Source organism: Euleptes europaea, chromosome 2 (assembly GCF_029931775.1).
Source record: "Euleptes europaea isolate rEulEur1 chromosome 2, rEulEur1.hap1, whole genome shotgun sequence".
In the NCBI taxonomy this organism is placed as follows: domain Eukaryota; kingdom Metazoa; phylum Chordata; class Lepidosauria; order Squamata; family Sphaerodactylidae; genus Euleptes; species Euleptes europaea.
Genome location: NC_079313.1, coordinates 32,782,802 through 32,805,300, shown reverse-complemented (window position 1 = coordinate 32,805,300; position 22,499 = coordinate 32,782,802). Strand labels below are relative to the sequence as shown.

At 40.9% G+C, this 22,499-nt stretch overlaps 1 protein-coding gene across 1 annotated transcript in view; it reads right to left on the bottom strand.

Moving 5' to 3' along the window:
- Nucleotides 1–22,499, bottom strand: part of CDC73 (cell division cycle 73) — a 130,252-nt gene that overhangs the window by 52,772 nt on the left and 54,981 nt on the right. The window contains exon 10 of the mRNA XM_056867500.1: nt 19,127–19,191. Within this exon, the coding sequence (XP_056723478.1) occupies nt 19,127–19,191 (65 nt within the window). The remainder of the gene's footprint in view (nt 1–19,126; nt 19,192–22,499) is intronic.

The following is a 22,499-nucleotide window of genomic DNA, read 5'->3' as shown; positions in this document are numbered from 1 at the left end:
GAGACTGGTAAAGAGACACAGACTTTGCCATCAAGTGTAAGAGTGCTGGAACTGCAGTGTAAAGTTTGCACCAGCACATACAGGGACATGTTCAAGTATATACAAGCCCAATGGATGTGTTGTTCAGTTTGCCTGTGCCCAGGCCAGCAAAGTTTTCAGAATCTGCCAGTTTTTGCACCATACAGTGGGATCTAGCATGGATCTAACTTCACAGAGCAGATAATCCACAGCACTACTATCCATGAGGCATCAGTGCTGATCAAGAAGGGCCATAGCTCAGTGGTAGAACATCTGCTTGGCATGCAGAAGGTCCCAGGTTCAATCCCCGGCATCTCCAGTTAAACGGACTAGGCAGGTAGGTGATGTGAAAGACCCCTGCCTGAGACCCTGGAGAGCTGCTGTCAGTCTGAGTAGGCAACACTGACTTTGATGAACCAAGGGTCTGATTCAGTATAAGGCAGCTTCATGTGTTCAAGAAGTTAAAGGAGAAAAATTATGCCTACCAACAGGGTATGAGAGTTTAAGGAAATGTATATCACAGTGTGGCAAGGAGAGAAAGGATAGCAAAGTTACATTTACGTATCCAGAAGTCTTTCAGATAAACTGAAATATGCCTGACATCTTTCTCAGGGGATCATGATATGGTCCACTGGTGTCTCTGTGCCCATGATCAATTTAGCAACATATGTCTGCACAATTCTTATTACCTGGATGCATTCAAATTAAAATCACGATTTCTTACCCAGCTTGGAAGAAAATTGCTTCACTGGTTTTAGTGTGCATTTGTGATGGCTGAATGATGAGCTCATTAAAGGAAAAGTGAACTACAGATTTTTTTAAAAAAAAAATCTGAAATGGAGATATTGATAGTCACTACACTAATGCAGATTAAAGTTTCCTGGGGAACAGAGCTTGTTGTTAGAATTCAACATTGCACTGCCAAATAGCCTTTTTTCATAACTTCTAATAGTATCCTTTTCTTTATAGCTTAAATTATTCAGGATGCGCCTTCATATTCACAAGTGTGAAATAGCTTTGCAAGGTAAGTTATGGTCTAGAAGGAAGGAAGAAGAAAATACATAGGGTGGTTCCTTTACCAAGGATAGACATGGTCTCCAAATTATAGAATTGTGATCACAGACAAATCACAATCTGGTAACCAAACTTCTACAATCCACAAAAACCATAATATTGGATGTAAGAAAAAATTGAAAATTAAATCATATACTTATGTTGTAATCAAAGCTTATTTAACCTAACAAACTCCCAGACACTTTATCGTAATAATGTTAACAGTCCAGCCACTTTATTCTCACATGTTCACTGAAGGGAGATGGGAAATATGCAATGAGGAAAGGAGAGCAGTTGGAGTGAGGAGAATCGAATCAGACCACCAGCTGGGGAAAATAAAGAACCTAGAAACTCATCCTCCCCAGAGTACACTAACCCTAAAACTCTATGCTTTTTACAAGGGTAACTTTTGATATGGTAAGGTTTTTCCATAGAATAAACACTATGTTGTACACTGTCCCCAAATAAATGATCAGTTAAGCAAGAACTCCTTGAATGATGATGATGCTCTAGTTCACGTCTTTGAGGAATCAGAATAAGCACCCAGCTCAATTTAAAATAGGGGTGGGGGAGGATTCACAAGCATAATAGTGCAAGGTATCTTAAACAGTCAGAGAATGGTTTTTTCAATGAGACTAAAGAAGACGGGGTGATTTGTAGGACTTTCGACCATTTTGCACTATAGCTTAGAAGAGAACATACAAAAGATCCCAGTTTCAATCCCTAGAATCCCCATTTAAAAAAAGAGATCCAGTGGCAGGTATGAAAAAGATATCAGCCTAAAATCTGGAAGAACCAGTGCCAACCAGAGAAGACAATGTTCAACTAGAGGAGCTAATGGCCTCACTTGGTTAAGGGTAGCTTTATATGGTTGGATCCAAACCTCATGTTCTCCTGGTGGAAAGATGCAGGGTGGAAAAGATCCATTCCTTGAGCTCAGCTTTACTCATGGTGTTCTGGATCCAACTCTTTTTTTTTGTCTTACAATATCATTGAAGCTTACTCTCTATCTCTATTATTTTGTTTTTCAAATAAAACTATGTGAGCTACTATAGCCTCTGAACAGTGCTGAAATCACATTTCATTTATGGGGCTCATGGGTTGACCCTGGAAAGTCACCCTACGTTGGTGGCACAGAGAGCATGAAGATAAAAGACTGAATCATATTAATTGATCTATAGAACTGCTAAGATGACTTAAACTAATGCCATATACCCATGTTTTAATAAATAACATAAATGTTAAGAAGATTTCAATACATTTTTAAATATCTCTGTAGTTACCCAGTCAGGCAAGGGGGCATAAAGAAGTAAAAGACAGAGAGGTGGAAGTCCATTTCCATGTCAAAATCACAAATGGCTTTGCAATTACTCTGATTGCAAGACATACTTAACTACACCCTGAGCAGAGGTAATACTAGAGGAGGAAAGTGACATGAAAGCATAATAGTAGGTCGATAATTCCAAAGCAAACCTACACAGAAATCAGTCAATGAATATTAAAGTAGCACAAGAACATACTAGACCCGCTATAACTAACGTTGAAGTACATTTTCATTTACAGGGGAAATGTTAATTGCAGCCCTAATTTTTAGTGGTGCATCTCAAAGCTATGTAACCTGACTACTGAATGGTACCATCCTTTCACAGCTAAATGACTATAAAAGGAATCAACCAAACATGGATATAGATGAAAACTACTCTGTTGCCTTCATGCTATCACCATGGCAACAGTTATAAGAGCTCTCTCCTAAGTATTTAATATCTGACAGCTTCTTGATAATGCTATCTGAATGACGGGAGGGCCACAGTTGACTTCAGGAGCTAACTGATTGGTAACTAAACATTGCACCGTATCAACCATTCCCCTTAGGTTACAGTGGGAGTTGTGTCTTAACAGAGCAGCCATGAATGCCTTTAAAACAAAAATCTGTTAAATTAAAAAAAAAAAATCCAATGAACTGCTTTAAGAAGTCTTACAATTAAAAGAACCTGGAAAAAAACCTGCCCCTAGATATCATGGGTTCCTTGACCATGGAAAATACTACAGCTGAACTTGTGAATGGAAAGAGTTGGAGTTGGAGTTGATCTTGCCCCCCCCTCCGCCAATTGTATTTGTATGAGTCTACAAAATTTCCCTCCCTGTTTATACTATCCCTTTCCTTTGTATAACTCCAAAAACTGTGACGCCACAGAATAAATTGCAATTTCCAAAGAACAAGCACACAAAAAGTCACATGAAGCAGTCTTATACTGAGTCAAATCACTGGTTATCAAACTCGGTATTGTCAGCTCTGACTGGCAGTGGCTATTCAGGGTGTCAGAGAGATGTCTTGCATATCACCTAGTACATTTTAACTTGGAGATGCCTAGAGAAGCCAGAACTGTCTGCATGAAAAGCAGATGCCCTACTACCATCTATTTTTATTAAAATAAAGATCCAGTGGATATGTTCGCTTCTGTGCTGACTGAATACTCATCAACTACTGCCTGAGTAATTTCTCCCAAGAAGCCTCCTGCTTTGCAAAGGGCTCTAATCATTAGTATCCTTTTTGTGCCAAGCAGAAGCTGCAGCTGCCTTAAGAGCATAGCGCGTAGAATCTGTTTTGGTATACAGCCTCAGAACCATGCAAAATTACTCATGAATACCTGTCTAATTGGGGGGGGGGGAGAGAACTTCACTAACACTCCACTCCCATCACATTTTTAGGTTAAATCCTGGCAGCAAGTAACGGTCTTGACCTCTATTCTAGCAAACTCTGGCTCAAATTACAGAGAGTAAGAGGAGAAAGGATGAGCCCCGTGGTGCAGAGTGTTAAGCTGCAGTACTGCAATAAAAAGCTCTGCCCACAACCTGAGTTCGATCCCAACGGAAGTTGGTTTCAGGTAGCCGGCTCAAGGTTGACTCAGCCTTCCATCCTTCCGAGGTCGGTAAAATGAGTACCCAGCTTGCTGGGGGTAAAGGGAAGATGACTGGGGAAGGAACTGGCAAACCACCCCGTAAACAAAGTCTGCCTAGTAAATGTCGGGATGTGACATCACCTCATGGGTCAGGAATGATCCGGTGCTTGCACAGGGGACCTTTACCTTTAAGAGGAGAAAGGAGAGATCCGCTGCAAACCACTATGCATGGTTGGGGGGGGGGGAGATAAGAGGGAAATGTCTTGAGGAAATGCCAGTTTTTCCCATGCCATTCCTCAGTTTTTGTTTTTCAAAGGCTTGAGCACACAACTGAAGAGGAAATAAACATCCAGGTTTCCATCATCTTTTCATGTACATCAGTTTGGGTAAAGACCAGTCAAAAACAATTTGAAATAACTGACCACTGTTTAACTTCCGTAGGTTCTAAATAATTGCTTATGGAAAGTTACAGCGTTGTTCTATACAACAATATACCAGTAGCACAAGAAACTGTTTCCTTTAAAATTGGAAATGAGAGCCCTCTTTCCAATGCTAACTTTAGCAGCAGTGGAGCATGTCCTGTTGCAGTGTCACAAGCTTTGCTATACCAGCACTGACAAGATATTACTGTTGTCACCACAGGTGGATAAGCCAGTACATGTTTAGGCTACAGAGCAACCATGAATATTGCACATCGAAAACACACTGAGAAAAAAGTCATTATATCTGAGGGTAAAACCTACCCAAGTTAATACTTTCAACCTTGAAATGCAAATTAGGAAAAACAACACATTTTCTCATGCTTAAGTGTCAGCATATAAAAGCAACACCACAAAAGAACCTAGAAGAGGTGTGATGGATCAGAACAGTGGCCCACCTAGTTCAGCATCATGTCTCAAAGTATGGCCAATATAAGGCCTTCCCCTGATGTTTCTCCCAGCACTGGTATTCACAGGTTTACTGCCTCCAAATGTGGAGGTTCCTTTTGGTCACCATGGCAAGTACCCACTGATAGACCCTACCTTCATGAACATGTCTAACCCCCTTTTAAAGTCATCACTAATTCCTCCAGCAGTGAATTCCACATTTTAGACACTTGTTGAGTAAAGAAGTATTTCCTTTTATCTGTCCTGAATTTACTGCCTATCAACTTTATTGGATGATCTCGAGTGCTAATAGTTTTTTTGGGGGGGTGGGGGGAGAAAAAATTATCTGTCCATTCTCTCTACCCTGTGCACAATTTTCTAAATCTCAATAATGTTCTAAACTGAAAAGACTCTTCAGCCTTTCCTCATACACAAGGTACTCCAACACCTTAACCCTCCTGGTTGTCCTCTTTTGTACTTTTTCCAGCTCTTCAATGTTCTTTTTGAGATATGGTTAGCAGAACTGCACACAGTATTCCAGATGAGGCCACATCACAGATCTATACAAGGGGATTATAATGTTGACTGTTATTTTCAATCCCTTTCCTGCTTACTTCCCTCCATTGTAAGAACTGTCAATTTATTCCAACTCTGCCTTCTAGTCATTTAACCAATTTTTAATCCATTAGAAGACCTGTCCTCTTATCACATGGATGCTAAGTTCACTCAGGAATCTTTGGTGAGGTACCTTGTCAAAAGCCTGAAAGTCCAAGAATACAATGTCTACCAGGTCACTTATCTACAGGTTTCTTCAGTTTCTCAAAGAACTCCAAAAGATTGGCGAGGCAAGACTTCCCTTTGCAGAAGTCATGTTGATGTTCCCTCAGCAGACTTTGTTCCTCTACGTGCCTAATAATTCCATCTTTGATGACAGTTTCCACTAATTTGCCAGATGAAAGGCTAACTGGCTTGTAATTTCCTGGTTCCCCTCTGGCCCCCTTTTTTAAAAAAATGGGGAGCATTTACTACTCATTCTCCAGTCTTCTGGGACAGTGGCTGATTTTAGAGACCAGTCATACTGTGGTTTTTAATTTAAAGTCATCTCAAGCATGATGCTGAAGAGGCAGCATAGAAATATTCTATATAAATAAATAAGTTACATATACTGGTTAATAGACCAACAATTTCATATTTGATTTCCCTCTCAGCTGTATGCCATTAGGACCTGGAGACTTATTGGTTTTTAATTTCAGAAATAGGTCTAGAACTTCATTTCTTGTTACCTCAATTTAACTAAGTTCTTCAGACTCCCTTCCAGAAAATAGCGGCTGTGGCCTGGGTACACACCACACACTTTCCACAGTGAACACAGAAGCAAAAAATTTAATGAAAAAAATAAGACACTGAATCTATAAGGAAGCTATGTTTACATCAAACAGTAATTACAGAACAAACTCCATAGGCAGCGTGAAATATTACTCTGAAGCTGTAATTCAAATCTATCTGAAACAAACTGCTGCAGAGCAGCTACCTGTTACCAAGGAATTTTATTTGTTCAAAGGGTGGTAGTTAAGGGTAAAAAATGTTCCATGTTCCTGCTGAAAATGTAAGCAGGGATCCAGAGGGCCATGATCATGTCCCACATATGTCCCGAGGCTTTTTAAGCTCCCCTATTCCTGTTGCATATTCTAGTGCTCCTCAAATTGATTGCTGAAGGTTAGGGACATGGAACACCACCAGGGTTACAAGTGAAAAGAAATCAGCTGCCTCCTTGTGCACATATGGAAGAATTTTGCAAGTATACATGGATGGATCTCACTGGATCCTAGCCAGAGTTACAGAGGCAGAACCATCTCACTGTAGCTCCTCCTTGTTCTGTGCCATGATGCAGTAGCTAAAAAGGCAAATGCAATCTTGGGCTGCATCAACAGAAGTATAATGTCCAGATCACATGAAGTGATGGTATCTCTTTACTCTGCTCTGGTTAGACCTCACCCAGAGTATTGTGTTCAGTTTCGGGCACCGCAATTTAAGAAAGATGTAGACAAGATGGAACGGGTCCAGAGGAGGGCAACAAAGATGGAGTGGGGTCTGTAGACCAAGTCCTATGAGGAAAGGTTGAAGGAGCTGGGTATGTTTAGCCTGAAGAGGGGAAGACTGAGAGTGGATATGATAACCATCTCCAAGTACTTGAAGGGCTGTCATATAGAGGAAAGTGTTGAGTTGTTTTCTGTTGCCTCAGAAGGTCGGACCAGAACCAATGGGTTAAAATTAGATCAAAAGTGTTTCCATCTAGACATTAGGAAGAATTTTCTAACAGTTAGAGCGGTTCCTCAGTGGAACAGGCTTCCTTAGGAGGTGGTAGGTGCTCCTTCGCTAGAGGTTTTTAAGCAGAGGCTAGATGGCCCTCTGTCAGCAATGTTGATTCTATGACCTTAGGCAGTTCATGAGAGGGAGGGCATCTTGGCCATCTTCTGGGCATGGAGTAGGGGTCGCTGGAGGTGTGGAGAGGAGGTAGTTGTGAAATTCTTGCATTGTGCAGGGGGTTGGACTAGATGACCCTTGTGGTCCCTTCCAACTCTATGATTCTATGAAATACCACCTCTGAGATGGGCAAATACTGGGATTGCAGTCAAGCAGAGGTTCCAAAAACCCTGAATATTGAAGCTGTAGCCATCTTGATGAAATCTGTAAAGATTATGCCCAAAATGCCATGCACATTTGTACCTAAAATCCTAACATTTTTCTACCTTGTCCTAATGCAATGTTCATTATCCATGCTATATTACCCTTAAAAACTGTTTTCTTCTGAACAACTATCTCTCTTGTAATTAACCATACTTTCTCCTAGTGACCTGCTCCAGGCTAACAGTTCACTACTTACATGGTTTAATGACTACAGACCTCTAACTGCGGTGCAAGTAGGAAATTATGATTTCTAGTGCCTATACACAAATGTACAAATTTACACATAGCATCAAACAAACTGACCTAAATCTTCTGATGAAATGTATTTTGTCATCTTGATAAAATTAAACTAGCAGTTGAATTGTCCTGAGGGATTTGACCCAACTCTGGTTTTGATGCCACTGAATGGTAGGCCCAAATAATTCTGGCATATTCAAATGATGAACAAAAAGATGTTAATCACATTTTATTAAAATAGGGGAATGAGTAATGGCACTCTGGCTCAGTCCTTTTTGATACAACAATCTACTGAAATTTCCAATCCCTTCACCACTCTTTACCCAGCTGACTAAAAAATGCCCTTTAAACACTCTGGCTCATACAACGACTCTGAAAGGGCAAATTCAATTTTCATTAGTGAGTGTATATTCAAACACATTTGAGCTGAAATACAATCATACTATTTTCTTCATTGGCTTACAACATTGGACTGTTTTAAGAAGAAAGTCAGCACAGAAATCTAATATTCTCCCACCAGATGAAACTAAACAAGATTGCCATACATTCAACTACACAAGGGTTAAATATGACTGCATCAGACATCACCATAAACTGTATAAGCCAGTGTCACGTGAACCTTGTTTAACCTGAGATATACACAACAGACCAGACATTCTTAAACCCCACCCAATTAGTCTGCTGTTCATCTCCTTTAGTACCTCCAAGCAGAAAATGCAGGTGCTACCCTAAATTTTCTTGCACTGTTGGGTCAACTGTCAGACTCAGTTCCTTAGGTGTCAATATGCAGAACACCCCAAGGTCCAGTCTTTTTACATAGGCTATTTAATATCAATGTTAACCCACACAATAAGGTTGCCTAATGTTTTGCGGTTTGATATTACATATATGTTGGCAACACCCAACTCTGTATTTCACTAAGCCCCCAGAAGCAGCCATTTCTGTCCCAGACAGACACTTGAATGCTACAGCCAAGTGGCTCAAGGGGAAACAAGCTGAATCCAGAAAAGTATGAGGTGATACTGGTTAAGAAAGCTGATAGTTTCAGGGAATCTCATATCTTTGTCAAACTATGTGAAAAGCTTGGGGGTGCTTTTGGACTTAGTGCCCCAGACTGGCATTGTTGCCAAGAGTGCCTTTTTCCACTTAGAGAGCCAGCGTAGTGTAGTGGTTAAGAGCAGTGGTTTGGAGCAGTGGACTCTGATCTGGAGAACCAGGTTTGATTCCCCACTCCACCACATGAGCGGCGGAGGCTAATCTGGTGAACTGGATTTGTTTTCCCACTCCTCCACATGAAGCCAGCTGAGTGACCTTGGGCTAGTCACATTCTCTCATCCTCACCTACCTCACAGGGTGTCTGCTGTGGGGAGGGGAAGGGAAGGTGATTGTAAGCCAGTTTGATTCTTCCTTACGTGGTAGAGAAAGTCGGCATATAAAAACCAACTCTTCCTCTTCTTACATCTGGGTGAGATATTTGCTTCCTTCCTAGAATCAGCTGATCTGACTATGTTAAACCAGATCACTGTAACCTAAAAACTAGATTATTCCAATGTGCTTTATGTGGGGCTGCCCTTAAATACAACCTGGAAACTTCAATTAATTCAAAAAAACACAGCATCTCACCTTCTGAAGAGAATAGATCACTTCTGTCTCTCTACACTGATCACAACATTGACTGCTGGTCTGTTTGGGGGCTTAATTTAAGGTAGTGGTTTCAGCTATAAAGCCATGTTTTTCCTTGTAGGAGCCCATGTACCAATTTTGATTTTCCCACTAGCTTCCTCCTATTGTTCTTCTCACAGAAATGTCTGGTCCATGGCAGCCCATTGCAGGGCCCATTCAGCTGTGGTCCTGATGCTTTGGAATGGGCTGTCAGTGAAGCTCACCTCCTCATCTGAATTTAACAGAACTTATAAAACGGCAATATTCTAGAAAGCTTTCTGGTGATTTTATTGTCATTTGTATGGACTGCAGACGTAGATTTAGGGCTCGGCTTCATTGCTGGCATGATATGGTTTTATCATTTTTAGTGTGCTCATTCTTAGAAACTGGTTTTTTTTTGTTTGTGGGGAAAACTGCTACAGCCAGAAGAAAAGTGAGAGGATGTGGAGAAGTAATTTTTTCACACTGAGTTCCTGAGGTCAGTTTTATGAATGCACCCACACACACACTGTCTGCCTAGAAAAACAAATCAGGCAACCACAACCATAATGAAGTTAAACAAAGCAAAATACAAGGAACTGAGAGTCACCAATCACTCCTCCAGTTTTTCAAAACGGAGAAGGCCTTTCTGCACTCTGGCAACAGACTAACTAGGGAAGTAGATGAACAAAAGACAAGATGAAAATTATTTCTGCATCTGTGGCAAACGATGAGGAAAAGCAACCAGATGCATCATGCAACTCCACTCTTTTGTACTGGAAAAACTAGTCAGGCAATATCACAACCACATGCAGAAGGAGGTTTATAAAAAGCACGAGACAGTAGTTCTATACCATGCAATTCATGTTTTTAGATCCAGACTTATAGTCTAAAAACATTCTATTTTGTCAAAAATTGCTCAGTCTGGTATCTTGACTTCTGAAGAAATATGGCAGCTAGCCAAGTCAATGCCAAAAGATGTTGGTGGACATAATTGATTTTTTTTAAAGACTTCTATGAGAGAATTACCCCACTTATTTTATGATATAACAATTTCAATTAGCTTTCAATAAAGTTTGCATAATCCTACCAATTCTTTGTACTCTGTCAGGACAAAGAATTCTGTGTGAATTTACAAAAGAAACCTGGGGAGATAAATTATGATTTTGCAGTGAAAAAGGGCAAAAATAAAAACTGTTGGCTGCTGTGGTCACACAGTTGTTGCCACTCATAATTGGGGGTGGGGGGCTCTTCACCAAAAGCCCATCATGTATATCTGTAGCCTCTGTCATATGTTGCTTAACAAGCCAACTCACAGCAGGACAGGCTCTTAATACATTGTGTTATGGGATGTAAACCAGACTGTAAGGAGGGGGAAAACTGTTAGGTGTGGGTTTATGAGTACAATTTATGTCCACAAGAAGGAACAGTAGCATTCAGGCAAACTAAAATTACACAGTGCTAATGCTAAATGCATGAAATCTATTATAGGTTCTGAAGCATTGATTGGAATTTTATTTTTACTGCTTTAATACACAGTTCATTTCCTGACTGTTCTTCTATTCATTACTACTATATCTGGATATATCCGGTCATAATTTTACAAACTTTTCGTATTCTACTTAGATGCTTAAATAAAAAAAACTAAGTTGTCTCAAACTCTTGAGTGTTTTTCTTTCAACTGACTGGAAAAATGCTTCGACTCTGTTCATTTTAGTTTCCCTGTCCTACACCTTTCCAGCAATATGATATCCTTTTTTGAATGGAGCAATCAGAAGAGTGCACAGTATTCTGAGTGTGCCCACATCCCAGATTAGTCGTCAGCCCTAGGCAGATGTCCCAATTGTGTGGGCACTCACAACACAGGGAGAAAGAGCAAGCATGCATGTGCTGGCCTCACTCTCTGCCTCTATACCAGTACATGTAAACTCCCTGTGCTCAGCAGTGCTGAACACTGCTGATCACTGGACTAGGTGTGCATACGGGTGCTTCCTCCATGCGTTCACCTGGAGATTACATGGAGATGGAGGGCAGGGCCAGGATGCTCTTGCCTGCTCTTCCTTCCCATGAGGTGAGAGCCCACGTGTTTGGGACATCTGCATATGGTACTGGCAGCATCATTTTTAGCTCTTTTCCTAATCGTTTGAATCATCATCTTTTTTCGCATGCCACTGCATACCAAGTCGATGTTTTTAGTGAATTTTCCACTATGACCTTCAGTGCAAGTAATCTCTCTCTCTCTCTCTTTTGGCTGTCAAGTTGCAGCAAATTTATGGCAATTCTGTAGGGTTTTCAAGGCAAGAGACTAGCAGAGGTGGTTTACCATTGCCTGCCTCCACATAGCAACCCTTGGTGGTCTCCCATCCCAATACTGACCATGGCCGACCCTGCTTAGCTTCCAAGATCTGACAAGATCGGGCTATCCTGGGCTATCCAGATCTCTTTACTGAACAGGAAATGGCTACTGACATGACAATCCTCCTATAGTCTTTAAGGTGCCACTGGATTTCTGTTTCATAATCCTCTTACAATTACTTTGTTCTGGATAGCATCACGTTTTACAAAGCAAAGAACACTTTAAAAATAACACTGCGTTCAACAACATCAAAAACAAAAAATCCACCGCTCAATTTCTTAACCGTTATTAGGGACAATTTCATTATGCATCACAACAAACTTAGTATGAAGAGAGGTATAACAACTGTTCAGCATATAGTTCAGTGGCTCCAGCAACTCCAGGTGGAAAAGCTGAGAGAATCTGAACATTCTGCTTGCTTTTGTGTTCTCATCTTGTTACTCAACGTTGGAGAGAATAAAGATAGACATTTTGACTGATTATGCAAATTATATGTGAAGCTTACGTTTTGAGTTGCTGTTACAACCATGCATCTTATGCATCTTTCAGCACCATCCTTTCAACTTAATTGTGGGGCTACTTTCCCTGTTTTTAGAGATGCATTTACAGTAATTTTATATAGTTTGTACAAGCAAGTACAAAACCTGCCAGAATAGATAATACAGTAAAACAACCATGCTACATCCTATGGAATTTACAGAATTCTACCCACAAGGAGGAAAGAAAAAAAGACTGGGAAGACTGAATTAATTTAACATACTCATGAAGAAATGAAGGATTTGTCACACAGAACTCTTCTCTTATGCTTTGTTTCAAGGCTAAGCTGTCAGAAGGCTTCATTTAGTGCCCTATCTTCCTTGTATTTAGCTTGATTTCTAACCAACTCAGGGCTCAGGAAGACAGCAACTGCTTAAGAGCACAACACAATACCTATTAAATAGCTGATACATGCTAAATGGTGGCTTTAAAAGCTAAATTAACAAGGTTTTACACCATTTTGGGCAAATGATTAGACTTGGATTTGCCCAAGAATCACAAGAAAATGAGTGGATGGTGCAGAATTAATCCTCAGGAAAACTCTCCCAACAATAGCAACATACACATTTTCTTGAAGTGCATACACAAGAAAAACTACTTTTCATCACTTCAATATTACAACAAGCTGGCAGATCACTTCTTTTATTGACTTTTTTATAATTGCATTGGCTTGCAATTTATGGCTGAAGGCTGTGCAATACTATCTGCTCAAATTTCCATATTCTCCATCTTGGAACTGTCACCTTCAAGGGAAAGCCTATGTAATCACATGGCACCCATCCAATAAGATTTTCATCAAATCTCTTTTCAATTTAAGAATAAGAACTTCAAATACATCAAATGCATCTCCAGTCACTCACGCAATAGCCATGTGTACATCAAAATGGCTCTTGGAAGTTTCAAAAGCCTAGATTAGCCACCAAGGCAACAAATGAGCCCTTGCTTAGCTCATTTTTCTTGTCTAAGTTCCTTATCTGTGAAAAAGAGGCTTATAAATGACCCAACCCATAGACTTGCTGAAAGGATAACTGTGAGCTAATATGTAATATGTCCCTTTGATCAGCCTCTGTACCAGAGGACTGGAAAATGGCCAATGTAACACCCATTTATAAAAAAGGTTCCAGGGGGGGGACCCAGGAAATTACACGCCAGTTAGCTTAACGTCTGTTCTGGGTAAATTAGTGGAAAGCATTATTAAAGATAGAATTGTCAAGCATATAGAAGGGCAAGGTCTGCTGGGCAAAACCCAACATGGCTTCTGTAAGGCTAACCTGTCTCACTAACCTATTAGAGTTTTTTCAAAACATCAATAAGCATGTGGACAGGAATGAGCCTGTGGATATTGTGTATTTGGATTTCCAAAAAGCTTTTCACAAAGTCCCCCACCAAAGACTGCTAAGCAAACTTCATAGTCACGGGATAAGAGGACAAGTCCTCTTATGGATTGAGAGCTGGCTGAAAAATAGGAAGCAGAGAGTAGGAATCAATGGTCAGTTCTCCCAATGGCGGGATGTGAGCAGTGGGGTGCCTCAGGGATCTGTGTTGGGACCAGTGCTTTTCAACCTGTTCATCAATGATCTGGAGTTGGGGTTAAACAGTGAAGTAGCCAAGTTTGCAGATGACACCAAATTATTTAGGGTGGTTAAAACAAAATCAGAAGGTGAAGAGCTCCAGAAGAATCTCTGCATACTGGAAAAATGGGCATTAAAATGGCAAATGAGATTCAATGTAAGTGTAAAGTGATGCATATTGGAACAAAAAATCCCAACTTCACATATACACTGATGGGATCTGTGCTGGCAGCGACAGACCAAGAAAGGGATCTTGGGGTAGTAGTGGATAGCTCAATGAAGATGTCAACCCAGTGTGCGGCTGCTGTAAAAAAGGCAAATTCCATGCTGGCTACAATTAGACGAGGAATAGAGAATAAAACTGCTGATATCATACTGCCCTTGTACAAATCTATGGTGAGACCACACTTGGAATACTGTGTACAGTTCTGGTCACCACACCTAAAAAAGGATATTACAGAGCTTCAGAAGGTGCAGAAAAGAGCAACCAAAATGATTAGGGGACTAGAGCAACTGTCCTATGGGGAGCGGTTGAGATGCTTAGGGCTGTTTAGCTTGGAAAGAAGGCGGCTGAGGGGAGACATGATAGAGGTCTATAAAATGATACATGGTTTGGAAAGAGTGGACAGGGAGACGTTTTTCTCTCCCTCTCTCATAATACTTGAACACGGGGTCATCTGCTAAAGCTGGAGGGTGAGAGATTCAAAACAGATAAAAGGAAGTATTTTTTCACACAACGCACAGTTAAATTGTGGAACTCCCTGCCCCAGGATGTGGTGATGGCTGCCAGCTTGGAGGGCTTTAAGAGGGGAGTGACATATTCATGGAGGAGAGGGGTATTCATGGCTGTTAGTTAGAATGGATACTAATCATGCTGCATACCTATTCTCTCTAGTATCAAAGGAGCATGCCTATTATTTTGGGTGCACTGGAACACAGGCAGGATGGTGCTGCTGCACTCGTCGTGTTAGTGGCTTCCTAGAGGCACCTGGTTGACCACTATGTGAACAGACTGCTGGACTTGATGGGCCTTGGTCTGATCCAGCAGGGCCTTTCTTATGTTCTTACGGGCTGTTCTGACTTGTGGGACTAAGCATGCTTCGGATCTTATTAAAGAACAAAAATCAGCCTAAAAAACAAATCTTTCAGTGTAGAGGAAAACTACCTTTGGAATATCTTCTAGGGCTGGTTTATTTGCTTGCTTTTAAATTTTAAACATTCCAATGCAAAAAATCCAAGCCACTCCATATTTGAATTAATGGAAGTTAAATGATAGGATGAAATAGGAGGAAGGCACATCACTTGAATAACACAATAAAGGCTGTGCAATGCACAGAAGATGAGCAAAAACATAAAACTATACTGTGAATTGCTCACTCTACAACCACAGACAAGCCTTTAAGAAAGGACAAAAACAGAGGAAACAATGGGAGAGCCTCCAAGTGAAAAGAGCACAGTGCATACATAATGTTGCTAACCAGAGATAATTCTCATTTGGTAAGGGGAAAAAATCATTAAAAATGTTCATTCTTTCCTCTTGATAAAAGTATTACCGAGAAGACCTTGCCAAACAAATTATTTCCATTAATGTTACTTTAAAAATATCCAGCCTTCACCATCTGTTGCATCAAAGTTGTGAAAAGTTCTGTCTTGTTATCATTAATGAACCTGTGTAGAAGTCTTTCTTTCATTAAAGAGCTAAAAATAATTTACCAAAATGCATCTGAAGGGTGAGTTAATAATAAATCATGTTTTCTTTGGCTTCAAATTATCCAAACAAAAAGGATGCTAAGTTTCATACAAACCTAGACATAATGAAATCATAAAAACTTGACTGGGTAATAACAGACCAAACTCCTGTGTTGCTTTAAAGTAGAAAATATTTAATAAGATCCATCCTTGCTACTTAAAGTCAAATGACAAGCATTCCTAAAATGATTCAGCTCCTTGTTGAGCAGCTACTTAAAAGATGAAAACAAACCACCATGTTCTGACCACTCACTTGGGATAATTTGCTCCATCTAGGCTTGCAGTGCTAGAGAATTTTTAAAAATAGCTCTGGTGGCCCCAGTGTCAATCAATCTTTCATGCCTTCCCTGCCCAAGAACCATATGTTCATTCCCCACCCCAACCTCACTCTTGACTAAGGCTGAATCACATATAAATCCTCAAGGGACAATGGCATTTAGGACAGGGGTGCTTAGGAGGAAGCAAGGGGAGTTGGAATGCCTTACTCAGCTCATACCTGAACACATAGCTTTAGCTGCAAGTGCACCATTGTCCAGAAAGATTAACAGGCTTGTAAATAGCTACTTTCCTGGTTGCTTATGGAGAGCAGGAATATTCAGATGTGTATGGGAGAGATCTTTATCCGCTTGAAGGAGGGAATCTGTCACCTTTAACAGTTCAATCCTAAAGCAAGCTTACTCAAAAGTAAGCCTCATTGAGTTCAATGGAACCTACTCTAAAGTGTGCATAGAGTACAAACTAAATCTTTGAACAGGAAGGGTATCGGCAAGAGCACAGCTTTCTTTAGCATGCATAGCACTGCAGTCAGTCTGTGCTCTTAAATCAGTTTGAGAATAAGCCAGACAAATCCAAGATGGCTCTCTGGGTCAATTTCTTTGAGACTCAAACAGCTTCCCGCGGTCATATTCTCAAGTAGCAGCACTGTCCATTTTGCCATGGCTTGACTGCCATCTGGCATGCAAAGATACAGATTGGTTACTGAGGCATATCTGAGGTGTGTTTCCATTGCCCTCAAGCAGTTTTTTCCCAGCTCAGCTCACTTTCATTGCTGGAGTCAGCCTGGTGTGATCGGACCAGGGGGAAGAGAGAAGGTTCAGCTGCATTCACTGCATACCCATTCTGATGTTAAAATTAGACATACCCAACTTTATATGCGAATAGAACAGACAATGTGGTTGCCTCTGCTGGGTCTAGTTTGGCCTTTGTTTAGGAAGAGAATGAAATAGCTTTTTTAGTTGAGCAGTTTTTGACAGTCACAAAAAAGTTTTGAGTGATCTGCTTCAAGGTGTTTTTAGTAATACAAGATGCAGCTGCAATCACTTCATTTTTATATTCTGTGGTTTGATTTCCTACTGATCTGCTTTGCATGGGTTTTCAGTTCTCTACCATGAATTCAGCAATTGTCTTTCAAATGAGAGAGACTGTACTTCCTGTCTGTCATTTGGCCAAATGTTTTCTAGAGTACCTTCTAATAAGCTTTGTGTGTATGTATGTGAGAGAGATAGGCAGACATGTGGCATAATGTGCAGCTTATTTATGTATTTTTCATTCTTGCTTAATTGCTTTGAGACACAATCAGAGTCTGCCTTGTGTAAGAACAATCTCTGTTGGCCTGGAATCATGTACTGCTTGTGGCAAGGGACATAGTAGTCATACTCCTTCACATTCTCTTTTATTTTATTTACGTTATTTATTTATTTTATTTACTTTATCTATATCCTACCTTTCTATCCATTAGGTACCCAAAGCAGCTTACATCATTCTCTTCTCCATTTTATCTTCACAACAAGCATGCGAGGTGGATCAGGCTGAGAGTGTGTGACTGGCCCAAGATCACCTAGCAAGGTTCCATGGCAGAATGGGAATCTCAACCTTGATTTCCCAGATCCTAGTCTGACACTTCAACCACTACACAACACTGCCCAATCCACTCTTGGGCTCAGCTTTTTGGGAACAGGGATCTGCCTCCATATCGCTGGCCTTCGCCCCTGGACATTCAGAGTATACGCCGATTTACCTGTCCTAGTTTTTAAGTGTTAAAAGTACTTTATTTTACATTAGGGGTAAAAGCACAAAAATGGGTGGCAGGTTCAAGGTAGGTCCCTGATCATGGCAAGGTGAAATCCACTGCATAAGATTGTAATTGACTAACCTAACTGGATGTCCCAGTTAGCCCTGACCTGGATGGCCCAGGCTAGCCTGATCTCGTCAGATCTCAGAAGCTAAGCCAGGTCAGCCCTGGTTAGTATTTGGATGGGAGACCACCAAGGAATACCAGGGTTGCTGTGCAGAGGAAGGCACTGGCAAACCACCTCTGTTAGTCTCTTGCCATGAAAACCTCCCAAAAAGGGCTCGCCATAAGTCGGCTGACGGCACTTTACACACACACACAACCTAACTGACTAATACATGAGCAGGTAGACTGATAAAAATGGTTGTGAACCAGCAGTTTTCAGAAACTTATTTGGAAGGTGGGTTAGAAACTTATCCAGAAGAAGCTTGATTCACTTATTTCTAGATACAGCAGTTGGCATAGTCATACCTTTTAAACAAAGCATTCTCTCTTGCATTCAGGTTACATTACAAGCAAGCACCACTTGACAAAATGACCATCTCAATCTTATTTTTTACTCCCCTCGCCCAAATGCTGCTATTAAAGCAACTGCTTGGCCCTTTGCCAACTAAGAACATCATCAGAAATAAAAGATGTCATGTCTTTTGCTTTGGTATTCTTCACTGTAAAGGATTAATCCTCAGATTACGTGATTAAAACAGAATTAGAGGCCAACATTTAAAGACTGAAAGGTGATGGGGAAAACTTAAGGAACAATTTTATTAGATGAGGGAAAGTTTAAACAAGTTAGCTCTAATTGGTTTTGAGACATTTACATTCCAGGCATTATTTTATGTTCAAATTAGGAGAGCAAACTAGAAGTAGGTGCACAGATTTTGGAGACTGTTTAGTACCGTCTATTCATCACATTTATATAGGCATACAGATGGCAAAAGTCTTTAATGAGGCTTCTACACTAGTTCTGTAGCATCTGTCCTACTTGCAGGCAGATCAAAACAGCATTTGTTTGAGAACACACAACCCACTTCCATAAAAGCCGACAATTTAAGACAAGCACAGGACGAAAACCTAGTTCAGAGCCTCCCCTCCTTCAGTTGTGTGAGTAGCTCTATGCATTAAAATGAAACAATCATGCCAATTCCACGGGATGCCCCTCCTCCTTTTTAAATAAAGAACTTCATTACTCAGCTTTAAGCCTTGCAAGTAGACAGGGCATAAAGCAAAATCAACCTGGTATCAATTCTACATTAAAAGAACTAGAGATACCAACACACTGCCTATAAACCACCTTTGCTTCATTCCCCAGGTGGCAATGATTTCTCACTATCATAATACACAACAGATTCCTCTCAGGCTAGACAAGATAAAGAAAATTTGAAAGAAAAAAACTCCCAAGACTTCCCAACAGTGTTCCAGCAAATATTTTTCCCACTTACCGTTACAGACTTCAGAGTCATTCCATGGTAAGTTCCCATGGTGTCAATCTTGAAACCTTCCGTCTCTGTGGAGTGAAAAAAAGTAAGCCATTTTTTAATGCAAAACTTTGCCACAGTCACACTCAAGACACATTAAACAAAACTGCATCAATGTGAGCCACTCTCAACACAAGGAGAACAAGATCTGAGTTCAATAGCACCTTAAAGACCAAAAAGGTGTTCCAAGGTATAAGCTTTCAATAGTCAAAGCTCCCTTCATCAGATACAAGCAAGAAACCTAATTATTTAACATAAAGAAAGCTGATTCAGGTGACAATGATGTTTCCAGTATTAATGAATTATCTCCCAAATGGCACAGCATCTCAGGTTTTACTACACACACTAGCCTGAAACTACTTGGAATTGTAACTGATAGGTTATGAAAACTGACTACATCAGGCATCTTCATCAGCACATAGGAGGATATGGAAAAAACCCCAAGAACTGAAGCAATACAACTGACTTGCCAATATTATATACAGATTGTAACTGGACAGGGTGTGCGAATCTTCCATAAAGATTAGGAAGTACTATTTATCTGTTCATTGGGAGAAGAGGAATATTTAAATGTGAACTAAGAGCAATGTACACCCAGAATACCCTATTCTACCCTCCACTCAGGTACTGGACACACTTGGCCTTGTCCTGGTTTCAGTGACAGAAGAGCACGTACCTTTGAACAAAGTGCATGGACATAGCTGAGACATGTTCTATTTCTTGAGCTAGGCAGGCAGGCTTGGCCTGGCCAAGCTGCTCAGGGACCATGTTCTCAGCTTGAGGTACAGTCCAAATTTTATGACCCCTCCCTCCTGTTTCTGAATGGTGAAATACAGTCCAAGGGAAGTCACATTGCTTTGCCTGCAGGTACACCTTCCACTGGAAATGAAAGTTTACCTCAGTCTCTGCACCTCTAGGGTAACCTCTCATATCCCAAGAGAAGGACACTTGTAGGCTGAAGGCAGCAGAAGTGTTTCTCTCCAGCCCAGGAGTTTCTGCTGTCTGCCTGTGAGCAGCTTCCAGCTTATCGAATACCCAGGAGATGCAGAGGCCTCTAGGCAACCTCTCATTTCACGACAGAAGGCAGCCTGCAAAAGCAGCACTGCTCAGTCACTCCCACCAACCCTTCCCATGACAGACTGGATAAAGTCCAATGTGACATGGCACCTCAGTTACAATCAGATACAGAACTCGGACAGTGGGGCCTTCAGACAGCAGTATATCTAGTTTAGGAACCTAATGTGCTTGGGCAGGGGGAAATCTCCCCCTAAGAACTGAAGAGAGATTACAAACCACAATAAAAATGCATGTAACTGAGCTAGATGAACCATTGGTCTAGTTCTGGACAAAGATGGCTTCATACTATTGTCAAAGGCTTTAACGGTCAGAGTTCATTGGTTCTCGTAGGTTATCCGGGCTGTGTAACCGTGGTCTTGGTATTTTCTTTCCTGATGTTTCGCCAGCAGCTGTGGCCGGCATTACACAGGTTACACAGCCCGGATAACCTACGAGAACCAATGGCTTCATACACTTACCTATTCTTTGACTAATGGCTTCTTTAAAAAATTACGCACACTAAATAGTGCTGCTAAAGTACACTTTCAGAGAGACAAGAACAGTCAACTATATAAACAAAAATGCCACGATTAAAACCCAGGCATGTCTTAAAATAAAGATTAGATGTTATCATGAATACAACTGTAACTGCAGTCACATTAGTGAGTATTAAAATGTAAATGGAAAATCAATCCTGAATGCATAAGGGCAGGAACTCATCATCAATTCAAATCAGGAACGGATCTGCTCTTACAGGCACCTATCAGGAGAAAGGTTAAAACCGATTCTCTGGTATTATTCTTACAATTAACCTCAATAGCCAGAATACAGTTTGCTTTGATACAGGAACAGGCACCCCCAATAATTGCTGTCTAGAAGCTATTTGAGATAATCTACCAATTGTGTCTGGAAGGTTTTGTAATGCAGACTACTACTACTCCTTCCCAACTTTACCCTGAAGCAGTGTTAGTGCACAGTTGCCTTTAAAAGGATTAGGTCTATATTGTGTGTGTGTAAAGTGCCTTCAAGTCGCAGCCGACTTATGGCGACCCATTTTGGGGTTTTCATGGCAAGAGACTAACAGAGGTGGTTTGCCAGTGCCTTCCTCTGCACAGCAACCCTGGACTTCCTTGGTGGTCTCCCATCCAAATACTAACCAGGGCTGACCCTGCTTAGCTTCTGAGATCTGACGAGATCAGTCTAGCCTGGGCCATCCAGGTCAGGGCAGGTCTATATTAAAGAAATGAAAACTAATTTCAAGTGCAGTGGAAACTTGAGCGCTTTAATACATACTTACTGAGAAGGACCTGCTTGCAAATCTATGATGCTTGTAAGCACAGAGGTCCTCTCTTAACTGTGGGATTGCATGATCCTTCACTGCGGCTTCTTTCCTCCTCAAAGTTTTCTCCACCTGTCTCACTATAGGTAGAGACTGTCATCACCAGCAACATTAATCACAATTAAGGCCAGCCAGAAGATCCTCTTTAGCAGGGTTTGAAGCTAACTAGGAACATTTGGATAACATGGAACCTAGTTCACATCGAGCATGGTTAACATCAGCAACCATGGGACAGCTTACTTTAGGGACCAGGAGAGGCACAGGAAAAAAAAACTGAACTGGTTCTCATAAGCACCTTTGTTGTTTCAACAGAAACAAGCAGAGAATCTACCAAAGGCCTCAAGAAAACCAACTGTGAGAAAGGTGACTGGGCACAGGTCCCCTTAAGACTCAGACTTACTGTTGTCTGGAGTTACAAATTTCTCCCACTATCCCCACAATACAGATGCAGACATTTGTACAGGTAGGCTACTACAGTAGCTATTGCAGTAGTGAAAGACACAGACCCTGAATTTCAGAGAATCTAAAATGGGTGCTCTTTTACCAGTTATCCATGAAGCCTCTGGCAACTGACTGAAAACCATAACTGGAGGGAACATTCTGTATACTTCATTGTTTAGATTTGATTTTATTTTCCCTTGTGAAACTGAACCATGGCTGAATTCAAGACAGCAAAAGACAGTTGTACACTCTAGACAACCTCTAAACAGGTAAAGAACTAGAAAGGTATACTCCTCGGAAGACAAGGAAGCTCTGCTCTGTTTAAAAGTCTATCCCTGCTCAACTGAAGCCATGCAATGTTGTGGCACTAACTTGGTGAACTGCTATGGCACAAGTGACTAGCTTTTCCTTTCAGACACACACTAGGCTCATTCAGAGAGTACAGGAAATAGACTATGCAATGCTATGTACTTTACTTTCTACGTATGCTGTTAACAGCCA